Source organism: Theobroma cacao, chromosome 2, assembly GCF_000208745.1.
Source record: "Theobroma cacao cultivar B97-61/B2 chromosome 2, Criollo_cocoa_genome_V2, whole genome shotgun sequence".
Lineage (NCBI taxonomy): Eukaryota > Viridiplantae > Streptophyta > Magnoliopsida > Malvales > Malvaceae > Theobroma > Theobroma cacao.
The window spans coordinates 9,914,937-9,928,489 of NC_030851.1; the positions used below are offsets into that span (position 1 = coordinate 9,914,937).

Consider the following 13,553-nt stretch of genomic DNA (forward strand, 5'->3'; position numbering starts at 1 on the left):
GTTTTCTCTAGTTTTGAGTTTCTCTCTTTCTTTTCCAGAAAAGCTTTAGTTCATCTTTTCTTCACTAATTCAGTTTCAATCGGGATTTGACCGTTATCTAACTTGAGTTTGTTTAATGAAGCAACTTTTCATAATAATAACAACATTGAAATATACAACAGATGCAATTGCAAACACCATACGACCGAAGAATTATTGAGTCCCCAAACTTATTTACAATGTTCTGGTGTTGCTGTCTCAAATGCGGCTTGAGTCTCTTCCAAAAATGAATCTACGAGTCCAATCAGATACCACCAACACCCTAGTACGCCAGCTCACTTGTTTGCTGCATGCGTGAGAAAATTGTGTCAAATTATATTCTTCGATATGACGTATAAAAACTTGCTGAGCAGGCAAGCAACTGTTAAACACCAGGAGGAGCGGGATCACCTTGCATATACAGAATACCAGAGCCATTGTGTGCTATGACCAATGGAAACCCAGTCTCCAGGCAGCTCAGCAGCTGTTTGCTCCCCTCCTAAAGGAGCAAATTGCCCAAGATGTTTGTATCTTGTAGGTGCAAAGAAAATCAAATTAGAAAGCAAAAGAGAAGTAATGGCCCACAGTTAACTTGACTCTACATGCTACAATGTGCCATTAGGCATACTTATTCATTCAGTCAGGGCTCAGCCCTCATACGCTGACCATAAAATTCACCCAGCGACCTGTCATGTGGCTGGATGAAGATTAATTTCAAGAAAAAAATTTCCAAACTCATTTCATTAAGGCAAAGCACTTACAAGGTAAGTGGCTTTTGCCAGAGTTATCAGCTGGTTTCTAATTATTTAACTCCAAATCCATCACCTTCAAATTAAACATGAAAGCCTAGCTATCACACTGTGCCTAACTTTGAATCAGAAACAGCTTATTGTGCTGCCATCTGTATATAAAATGCATAACAATCCAGTCAGAAGTTCTTGAGAAACATTATGAGACAGAAACAGACAAGACTGATAGAAAAGAATAACCAGAATACACCAGATATCACCCCAAGTTTAGCTGCAGGAAAAATACACTGATCAACGCCATTATACCCCAGTACCCAACTAATGTTAATGTGTGCAAAGAACAAGCCCAATAACAGCTGATGGTTCTTTTGTACTTTGTCAACAAATTTTTAATTTGTCCAAGATAATACGAATGCACTCATATAATGCTATAATGCACTTTATCCAAATACTTGTACAGAATACAACTAAGTTCACATACCGAAATGGATGGAATTGATGACGACCAGACCCTTTGAAACGCCTTGGGCCTTCAGGATTATCTTCACACTGCTGCCTGTGGTTGAAGCATTTAGAGAGATATGCACCTTGTTGTGCTGCAACCTGAATATAAAACAATGAGAATGTGTAGTCGCTATACTACCATTGACAATGGAAACCATAAACTCAAGTAAAAGCCTCGTCCAACTTGTATGTCAAAGACAAATACCTGGGCAGTTGCTGGCAGATTCTTCATTTGTGAATCCACATGAGAAAGGGCTAACTTAAACCCTCCAATGTCCACTTCATCTCTAGCATTCCCCTCAGGATCTTTCAACAGATCTGTTACATCACTCAGGTGCTTGCTCTTCAGATAGTGTTCCACTTGAGGATACCTTTCAAGGATGTCATCTACAACATCTTGAAATTCTTTAACAGTTAAGGCACCAGAGTTATCTTTGTCTGCAGCCTTAAATATGGCAGCTATATCTTCCTGAAGGAACATAATGGCGAATTACAAACTACTATTACTGGAAAGTATACACACACATATAATATGGAATAAAAGGAATTTTAAGCCCCCATCACTGGCATATAGGACTAACATATAGAGAGGAAAATGGTAAGCAAGAAAAAGAGAAGGTATAAAACTGCCCTTGATTACGTTTGCTAAGAAGAATTTCTCTGAAAGTACTTAGCAGGACCGTCATATTTTCAGCATTTCTTTACTCTTGAATAGTAGCCTTGTGTCTATCATTCACTTTACAAGATCAGTAGCAGCAAAGATCACAAACAAGCTGATGTTTAGCCTAGTAACAACATCATCTAATATAATATTTGATATGATCTGAACTGATAAACTCAAAGGCTTATTTGCATTACTTGAAAGGTACTCCAGTCTTCAGCTCATTGTTCCAAAGTGAACATATACCACATATCAGTGTCACATCAAGTATATCAATACATGCTCATTTTCCTCTAGTACAAAGTTATAATTTTTTCACTGTCAGATAATATGAAGTTATTTAATACTCCATCAGTTGAAGAATGAGGATAAAGGATGCATGAATTCCTAGTGACATTACTTGCATAAAGAGTGTGGCAGTTTGAACCGCAGTAAATTTCATATTATTTAGAGATGCTTCTGTAAAGTAGAACACAAGATGCAGCTGATCCCAAACAACAAGTAGCTAAATCTGATTACTTTACAAATCAGAAAATAAAGTCAAATGGTCAAAGTAATGTACCATGACTTTTCGCTGATTTATAGTAGCACAATCACCAAGGGCATACACATCTGCACATCCTTTTACTCGCAACCATTCATCAGTTGCTAGAACACGTCTGCTACCCTGAAATGTCAAATCTTATATAAGTGAACTAGTACAAGATAACCACCCATTTCAAACATACCAACTGAAGGTAAGAATATAGGAGTTATGTTTGTCTGAGAATAACATGTAACCCCTAGAACTTTGGTTCTAGGATTGCAGATAAAATCATCATAGACAGTTAAACTTCATGTTCAAAGTCGTTACAATCACAGAGAATTTTTGAAACACTAACCTGCCCAATTTGCCCCATGAAGTCTTTCACAACAGGGCGAGTCTCAACACCAGTAGACCAAACAACCAATCCATGGGGTATAGAACAAATCTCTTCTTTTGATTTGAGCTTCATAGTGATTTCCTTATCAGAAACACTAATAACCCGACACCCAGTTTGAACTTCAATACCATCTCTGCTAAATTTCTGCTCAGCAAAAGAACTTATTCGTTCATCAAACCTACAGAGATAGAGGTTAAAATCTGCTAAGTTCTTATTTGTGACTTTTTTTCTGTACACTGCATTGCAATTTATAGGCAACATTGCAAGTAACTCACTAGGAATAAAAAAGACACTGGTAACCCTAACATGTTTGGGTATAAAATATGACTGAGTAATTAGTACATTCAGCTTCATGTATTATATTTCATGCTGCAATCACAGAGAATGAATAAGTGAAAGATAAATGGAATAAGTAATGGAATAAGTAGAGTGCAGTCACTGAAACCCAAAGAGCATAAAAAGCAATAAGATGAAAAATTGCAACCTCTCTTACATGTTCAAAATATGGTCCCCTGATTGAATCACCGTTATTTTCACTAGATCTTTAACTGTAGGATATAAGTTGACCAAATCCTCCTGAACATAGTCATGCAACTCTGCTGCAAACTCCACACCAGTAGGACCCCCTCCAACAATTACAAAATGAAGGTTTATCCTTTGCTCTTCTTCACTTAGTCCAGGAAGGACAGCCTTTTCAAAACAATCAATAACGCTCCTGCGTATCTTCTGTGCATCCTCTACTTCCTGCATGCAATTTCACAGTTCTCCCCAAGTTAAAAGAAATTTCAGTACCTCATTAACAACTGATAATCGATCTCTAATGACATTCAAAAGTTTCAAGAGGGAGCCCAGAAAGAATTTCTTTACAGAAGGAAGAGTTCTGGAATGTTAACAAACATCTACTTTTACTACCACATGTATGATATGTAGAATTAAAAATTTCTTTACCTTAAGAAAATGACAGTTCTCCACAACCCCAGGGGTGTTAAAAGTATTTACTTGTGCTCCCACTGCTATAACCAGATAGTCATATTCCAAAGAGAATTCTTCATTTCCAACCAAGTTGTTGTCAAAAGTAGAACGACACAGAATTTTCTTGTTTGCAGCATCAATCTTGATACATTCTGCTTCACAAAATTGTATTTCTCCATTTCTCTGTCAGAAACAATAAATTTGCTTTTAAATTTCTCTTACAATTGTTATGATATTAAGTAACTAACATGCCAAAAAAAACCCCTCAGAGCAATTACAATGTGGTCTCACCAATGCCAAGCAACTAAATAGTGTTTGCAATGTGCAATGTGGAAAAGTATTGATAGTATGATAATAACTAGAACACTTTATCACAAAATGAAACTATATGCCCTTCTTCAACAGTAAATAGACTATGGAAGTTAAAAAGTGCAAAAAGTTTGCAATTTAAGGAAATGAAAAACAAAAAAGCAGATATACCCCAACTCAGTACTTTCAATCCCAAACTAGTTCAAACATTCCTGCCCTTTCAAAACAAGGAAAACAAAAAGAGAAAAAAGAACAAAGAAAATAAAATTGAAGATAAGAGGAAAAAGATTTTGTGTAGCTCTAGTTTCTTTCAGCTACCTTCTTTATAATGTTCCGGACAGGCTCCACAATGCTCCGTGCTTCAACTGTTCCACAGGTGACACTAGGCAATAATGGGGTGAATGCAAAATAATTTCTGGGTGAAATAACCTGAACATCATGTGCAGAAACATCAACATCTTTAAGGAAACTAATACCAGCCCATCCTGTTCCCAGAACCACCACTCTCCTTTTCTTGCAGTCTTTTGCATTGATTTCAACACTGGTGTTGCTAACATCTGTTTGTGATTCTGAGTAGGCCACAAGACCCCCACTACTGCCCTAGGTCAAAAGAAAGAACGCAAACCATAAATTTTAATTAGTGTACTTTGTAAATCAATGGGCTTTATCTAAAATTAATGTAGTAGAACAAGAAGAAAAGCAAAGCAAAGCAATGACTTTAAAATCTCTAAGGATTCCATTTTTTTTTTTTTGTCTGAAGGCCAAATCTTTATACTTCTTTCTTTGAAATAGCAGCAACATGTGACTGAGATATGCAGAATAAAGAAATTTAATCATTACCAAGGAGGCAATTTTGCCTCTCTAGTAAGGAGTATGGAATTATTCCTTACTTTTGATAATACCACAAAATTTTGCGGATTATTTGATTAACTTTAACCCTGCATCCTTTAAATGCAACAAGGTGTCCAAGTATGGAAGCACGTTTTCAAGCAAAAAAAAAAAAAAAAAACAAGAAAGTTTGTCTTTTTCGAAAAGGGATAATTTGTTTGCTTAGCGTTCACAGTTCGACAAACAAAAGCATCAGAGAATTAAATCAGCTCTCTTTATATTTAACTATAGACACCAATACCGGTGGAAAGCATAATCACCCTTTTTCACGTGGTAGAACATGATTTTTATTTCATTTAGTGATGAAAAAAAGTAGTTATCAAACCAATGCGTATTTATAGCAACTTACATTTCGCATTATGAACAGCGAACTATAAAGAGGAAGGAAACATTTTATGATCACGTTTCCACTTAACAAGCAAACAATTATTTATAAAAATAAAAAAACCCCAAAAAGGGGGGGGAAATGAAGGATGGAAAGCACCTCTGCTACGATAAGTTAAAGCGTGTGCAAGCAACAAACAAAGCTTAAAATCTAAAATTTAATAAACTAAAAACCTAAACTATAATAATATCAGATTTGCTCTGTTTTGCTCCCACCAGATAAAACCCTGATCTATACTTAAGCAGTAAGAGCTGGACAAGTTACTGTTTAAGTTTTGACTTCAATGTCTTCAATCTTCAAATAACAAAAACTAAAAATAAAAATCCGAAATTTCACTTTTCACAGTTCCCGTACAATGTCAGCAATCATACATAAGTCCAAAGAACACAAAATAAACAAGAAAATAATGAAAACAGGAAAAGGGTATTTCCTTCAACAGTGCACAAGGAAGGAACCTGAGAGTGCAGAGAACCAGAAGCTTCGAGCAAGCAGGGTAGCCATTGAAAGACCTAGAAGCTCTGCTGAAGAAGGAGAGAATTGTCATTTTGAAAGAAAGGCGGAGAACTTCGAGTAATCTTTCAGAGAATCAGGAGATATTTTATCTCCTTCTTGTCAAAGCTACAAGAACAGGAGAACCGGGCAGTGAAAAAACAAAAAATTGTTTACTTGGGATTAAAAGAGCATACGAGTCGCAGGTCTATTGCTCCTTGCTCATAAGCTTTCTACACTTAGGTTGACTTCACACGTGGCTCGCTGGAAAGACATATTTGTATATGATGCTCAGATCCAATTACTTTGGTGATTTTACCTCCAGCACCAACATATTTGTTTCACCAACCTTTTTCTACTTAAAGATAAAAAAGAAAAATACTCCACGAGAATCAACGCTTTTATAGATTGATGTTGTGATTGTTAAAATCTAAAGCATAAACAATTCGATGTCTTGTTATTGTAATAATAGTGTTGTACATCTAATCCATATCTTTATCAGGTTTTGCATTTCTTTCAAAAATAAAAAATAAAAAGAAGAAAATCGAATGAGCAGCAGTAAGCAAGCATGCTAGTATAAAGAGCCGACAAACTTACCCTACTTTTAACCCCTTTAACTAACTCTTGGACTCTTCCAATTTGCATTTTCAGCTTTTCCTTTTTACTGTCATTGATTGAGCTTTGCTTTCAATCTCTTGAAGCCTTCCTTTTCTTTTCTTGTCATTTTTTTTTTCATTTGCTTCAATTTTATATATATTGTCTAGACGAATGGATGAAGGTTTAACTATTTTTTTATAAATATGGCTGTGATTAAATATATATATATATATAATTTAATGATTAAAATACCTCAACAATTCTTATATTCATGTATTTTTTGTTAATTTAGTCTTTTTATTTAAAATTATAACAATTTAGTCTCTTGATTTTAAAAATTGTTATAATTTTGTCCCTCCTCTTAATGGTATCCAATTTGACTGTTAAAAGTGATGATATTAACGTTGACGTGGTAACATATGTGTGATCGACATGCTGACATGACATTGCCACATCATCCAAATCGTCTGAAAATGTCAATGCCACGTGGCACCAACATGCTAACATGTCAGAGGAACTCAAAGAAAAAGGTTGGTCCAGGGACTAAATTGAATAAATATTTAGTGCACGGGGACTAAATTGAAGCCAAAAATAACAAAAAAAAATGAAATATAAGGAATATATATATATATATATTTAGCTCTCTTTTCAAAATATTAAATGTCTTTTCTTGTTAGTATTATTTCAATAACACATAATTGAGCTAATATAAAAGAAAATTACAAATGGAGCCATATATTAGCTTTATGCTAATTGCTTCCTAAGGTACTTTGATAGTTATATAGCTCCATTTCAAATATATTATTTAATTAAGTATATATTATAACTATCAAAGTACCTTTAAAAGCATTTAGCATAAAGCTAATATATGGTTCCATTTCAAATGTATTGTTTAATCAAGTATATATTATAACTATCAAAGTACCTTTGAAAGCAATTAGCATAAAGCTAATATATGGCTCCATTTCGAATGTATTATTTAATCAAGTATATATTATAACTATCAAAGTGCCTTTGAAAGCAATTAGTATGAAGCTAATATATGGCTCCATTGGTATTTTTCTTTTATATTAATTCAATATATGTATTATTGAAATGATACTAACAAGAAAAGACACTTAATAATCTGAAAAGTGAGCTAAATATATATATATATATATATATATATATATATATATATAATATTCTTTATATTTCCAAAAAAAATTATATTTCTGGGTTCAATTTTGTCCCCATACATTAAATATTTATTCAATATAATCTTTGTATCATGTTTTTTCTTCAATTTGATCCCTCTGACTCGTCAGCATGCCAATGCCACTTGGCATTGACATTTTAAGTCGATTTGGGTGATGTGACAATGCCATGTTAGCATGTCAACCACACATATGCTGCCACGTCAACGTTAATGTCATCACCTTTAACGATTAAATTGGATACCATTAGGAGAAGGGACTAAATTGGAGTAATTTTCAAAATTAAGTGATGAAATTGTTGTGATTTTGAATAGAGAGACTAAATTGAAGAAAATGTATAAAAACAGGGACTACTAAAGTATTTTGACCATTGTTTAATCCATAGCTTTGACTTTGGTCTTTTTATATATATATATATTTATTTTTTCTTTAACTTTATATACATTTTAGTGTATTTTTCATTAATTAATTTTTAAGCATGTAAAATAAAATATATCAATCAAATAATTTATTTGCTCTAAAATATTTCAAAATTTTGTTTTGCAAGCATTTAAAATGGAATAGTAGATGTTGGAAAAAACGTCATGGCAATGCCATCAAACAAAAGCACCCAAAATTTATATGTGGGGATAACTAGGCCTTCTTCTCTCCAATTTGATTAGGACATCATGTCCTTTTGACTGTTTTTTTTTTAATCTTTTTAAAGCATGTTTGATATTTTTATAAAAGATATTTATGATTATTATAATCATCGAATTTGAACTTGATGATAACAAGATGGAGGGTTGATTCTTCCGCTAATTTTAAAGATGATTAAGTTTCTTTATTTTTTATTTTTTAAGTATGGATAAAGAAACTACAAGTGTACTAAATAAAATTTATTGTGTTGAAAATTGAAATTTACATAAATTGATATTCCTTTGTCAATTGAACCAACGAGGAGCAGAGTCTAAAACAAGATAAATTTTCAAACTTGACTGGTTCTAATGCTAATATTATGATTTCATTTATGCAAATATTTTAGAAGAAAGTATTCCAAAAGTTGAAACAGAATTTGAAACGGAGTAAGATATTTATGATGTTTACAACAAGTATGTCAAAGAAGTAGGATTTAGTATTCAAAAATCTAAAGGACATAAAGATAAGTATGGTAACTAAGTAGATAGGGTCTTTTGTTGTTCTTGTCAAGGAATTCGAAAGAAAGGATAAAAGAGATGATGATATCAAATGTCATAGTTCGAAAACAATAAGATTTGAATGCTTAACTGTAATAAAAGTTTCATGATATAATGGTAAATTACTTGTTCCAAAATTTTTTGTTAAGCATACACATGGATTGATTTCTTTCGTAAGTGTATGTGTCTAATATCTTAAAAGACAATTAATCTCATTCAAGCTGCTAAATGAAATCACTTATTGCTTAGGAATAGCATCAAAAGATAATGTTGGGTTTTTGACAAAAAAAGTTAATAGACTTGAGAATCTTGGTTTTTATCTTAAGGATTACAATAATTACTTACATACTAAGGGAACGGAAATAACGAAAGTTGGAAATACTTGTGATATCTTAGAGTATTTACAAAATATACAACATGATGATCTTAATTTTTCTTATGCTATATAAGTTGATCCTAATGGCCTCATAACAAATATTTTCTAGATAGATGACAAGATGAAATTAAATTATGAATCTTTTAAGGATGTAGTGTATTTTGATATAACATATAAAAAAAATTAAAGAGGATAGACCTTTTGTATTATTTGTTTGGTGTTAATCATTATAAGCAAAGTGTTATCTTTGGTGCAATATGGTTGTATGATGAAATATGTGATACTTTTATATGGTTATTTGATTCATTTGTTAAAGCAATATTGTCAACAAAAAAGGAAATGACGATTCTTACATATCAAGATGCTATAATAGGGAAAGCACTTGCTTCACAATGGCTTGAAATATATCATCATTTGTGTGTGTGACATATGTATTAAAATGCAACGAAGCACCTTTGTAATACATTTAAGAGATTTAGTAGTTTTACTAAAGATTTTAGTAATTGTATTTATGATCATGATGAAGAGGAAGATTTTTTAAATGCATGAGATCATATGCTTACGAAATACAATTTGGAGAACAATAGTTTGTTGCAGAGACAATTTGAGTTGAAACAGAAATGGACTTTGCTTTATGGATGATAAACTTTTTGTGCAAATATGTTTACTACTCAAAAAAGTAATAGCATGAATAACCAAGTAAAAATTAAATGGTATTAATTATAATCATCATTTATTACACTTTTTTCATCACTTTTAAAGATTATTAGTTGATATAGGCTACAAAGAGTTGAAAATTGACTACAAAGATAATCAGAGCAAGCCATTTTTGCCATTTCCATTGAAGATATTGAAGCATGTGTAATAGATGTATAAACTTTAACAATTTTTATAATGTTTTTTAATGAACTTTGACTCACTTGGAATTATGAGTTGTATACTATTGGAATTGCTAGGAGTCTTGCAAGTTGTAAAGTCATTCCTTCAAGAAAGTCTAGTAATCATATAGATATATTTAACTCATCAAATTTAATGAGTCAAATGATAATTTAAAATTATTAAGGGAGCAAATAAAAGCTAATAAAAATGAGAAAAATTCTTGTATAGAAAAAAGCAATTTTGGTAAAAGTAAAGGCCATGTGTCAAGATCCATAAAATAGTGACATGCACAGCTCGCAAGGCCAGTCAAGACAGCAACACAAACAGGTGCCACACACCTATTGAGGCCAGAAATTGACCCTGGGTCAACATCAATTAAGGGCCCATCGACAACCAATGGGTCACAGACACAGCAAACCATCCAATCTTGCAAGATTGTCAGTCCAACGGCATTGGAAGTTTGCTTGAAAGGCTTGAAGTTGAATAGAGTACTATATGAAGGGATTTGTGTAGGGTTAGGATTTCTTGTGTAATTATTTATTTTATTTGCACTAGGACTTTAGGCTCTTCATCGAATATTTATTTACTTTAATCTCTTATTACCTACTCTAATTGTACTAGACTATTAGAAGTAGAGTTGCTTTAGGATAAGAAAAGCCTATTATAAATAAGACCTTTAGGCATCAATTATAAGACATCGAGTCAATTGCTCAAGTAGTCAAAAGGATTCAAGCATTCAAGCAATTTAAGTTATTTGCTTAAAATTTTAGGTATTTGTTTTGACTAAATGCTCAATTTGGGGTCAAAATCTTTGGGTTTTTATCAATTTAAGGCCAAACATTTTAATTTTAACAATTAAGGGCCAAGTGTTTTTGGTTTTTTACATTTAAGGGTTAAGGTGAAAGGTGTCTAACGTTTGTAGGACACGCGCATGCTCTGTTCTTAGTAAAAGACGACGTGTAATACCCTTAACGTTGGATAAATTCAAAAATTAAAAAGAGATGAAACATCTTGTCGTGTAAGATACGAAAGGGTAGTTTTATCATAAAGTCTTTTTTGTCAAGTCAAAACAGTTTAAATTATGATGTGACGTGTAACAACTAAATTTTTCAATATGGCATGTAATAACTAAATCTTCAACATAGCATGTAATAACTACATTTTTCAATACATTTTTCAATATGGCATATAACAACTAAATTTTTCGACATGACATGTAACAACTACATTTTTTTAACATGACATGTAACAATTAAATTTTCAACATGACATGTAAGAACCATATTTTTCAACATGAGGTGTAACAACTAAATTTTCAACATAACACGAAACAACTACATTTTCAACATAACGTGTAATAATTATTTCTAACATGACATGTAGCAACTAAATTTTAAAACATGACATGTAACACTACAGTTTTCAACATGACATTAACAATATTTTTCCACAAAAAGTAACAATAACACTTCCTAACATGCCGTATAACAATATTTAGAAAATATTTTTGAGTTGCCATGTCATCAGCTCATGCGATTTTCTATTGTGTGTGATACACATTCCATCCACCTATTAACTTAACCTTTAATTGTAAGGAATCGAAAACATTAGCCCATGATTATTATAATTGAAATATTTGGCCCTTAATTGAAAAAAACGTCCAAACGTTTAGCCCCAATTTGAGCATTTAGCCTATCTATTTCTCTTGGAAATAATATAATTATTTTTTTCCAAAATCTTTTCTTCAAGTTTTGTTTATATTGCTTCCACATTATAGCAATTTTCTTCATATTGCTTCCACATTATATCGCAATATTATGAGTTAGGCTTGTTTAGACTTTCTATCTCCAAGCCCTAAGCATTGCACAGATTTTAGCTAAAGTTCTAAAGCCGTGACACATGACCATCCTTTACGCCCCTAACACCATCCTCACACTCTATTTTCTTACTCTTTCCTTCTTTTCTTTCTCCTTAAATATCTTCACTTCCTTCTCCTTAAATACTACTAACTTAAATATTTAGAAGAAAATTACTAGAGACCCTTATGTGAATGCTTTCTTTTTTCCTTGGCTAACAAAACTCATCAATTCAACCTAGTCTTTAATCTTGTCATTTAGATTTTAACAAGTTACATATATTAGGGAAGGTGTAGAAGCAAGAAATTAGAGTTTGCACCGTCTTTCATCTTAATTCAATCTTAAACCTACTTGGTGAAAGATATGGCACTTCCATGACCTTTTTTTTTTTTTTAATTATGGAGGCATTGCGTATATGGTTTTTTAGTATTTTTGAGTTCATGGTTAGACTTAAAGGTAGGAATGAGCAAAATGAAACACGAAATTGAATAAATCAATCCAATTGAATTGAATTCAATCAATGACCAATTTAGTTATTAAGAGTCGATTAATTCAATCTACTCGATCGATTTTTCAATCTAAAGTTTCTAATCAAATCGATTGAACAATCATACTTAAATAATATATTTTTAAAATACTATATATTATTTTCAATAATAACTATTTAACCTTTTTTAAAAATGTTCCATTTCCCTTCACTTTTTCCTAATCCAGTCCCTTCTTCCCTTCTTAGATTCTTCTTCCCAACCCTAGTCCTTGAGCTCCACAATCACCAAATGCCCAAAATTCCAAGGAGTCGAGAACTCCTTTCATTTCTTCAATTCTGTTGTAGAGCACTTTATTTCTTCAACAGCCAAATAAAATCCTTTCCAATCTAATCCCTCAATCAAAATCTTGAACTAAATCCCCTAAATCAAATACTTAACCAAATCCTCTCTTTTCTAGTTTTCACCCATTCCCATTCCTCAATTCCTCACTCAAAACCCTAAATCTTAAATCCTAAATCTTCAATTATTCAATTATCCTTTAGTTCTTCTATTTTAGCCTTTAGGGTAAACAATTTTTTATTTGATTAAAGCATTTTAATGTTTATTATATATACAATGTATTTTTTTATTTGTATTAACCCTAATCTTTTCTTGCTTAATCTTTAATTGGATTTGAATTGTTTATTCCAAATTTGTTCTTAATACTTTTAATTGCTTAGCCACCAATTAAATTAATTTAAAAACCTAAACAAACTTGGAAAGGGAGTTTAGTGTAGACTAAAATGGGAATAGCATATGATCATATTAATTAATTTACATTATAGGATAGGAATATACCTATAGGCCTTATGTAGCTAGATTAGAGCCTGAACTTAATAAGTCTATTTTAATTTCAATACACATAGGGATATAGTGGTTTGGTTAAAATAAATATTTTTATACGATGAGTTGAGAGACCCTTATAAATAATTGAGTACTCTAGTTAGCAATTCAATCCATTGGAATAAGTTAAAGAAGAGAGGTAATGTTTAGGTGAAGTGTGATTGATATTGTAATCTTAGACTTGTTTGATTTGATTTTTACCAGAT

General features: G+C 32.0%; 1 protein-coding gene across 1 annotated transcript; it reads right to left on the reverse strand.

The window, feature by feature from the left end:
* On the reverse strand, positions 45-6,114 carry LOC18608632 (external alternative NAD(P)H-ubiquinone oxidoreductase B1, mitochondrial). Its single transcript, XM_007043425.2, has 10 exons — positions 5,865-6,114; positions 4,455-4,731; positions 3,804-4,010; positions 3,349-3,599; positions 2,814-3,033; positions 2,495-2,599; positions 1,477-1,740; positions 1,249-1,370; positions 430-549; positions 45-325 (listed from the first exon to the last, which is right to left on the reverse strand). Exons 1-10 carry the CDS (start codon positions 5,951-5,953, stop codon positions 238-240), a joined length of 1,743 nt encoding a protein of 580 aa, XP_007043487.2. The 5' UTR covers positions 5,954-6,114; the 3' UTR covers positions 45-237.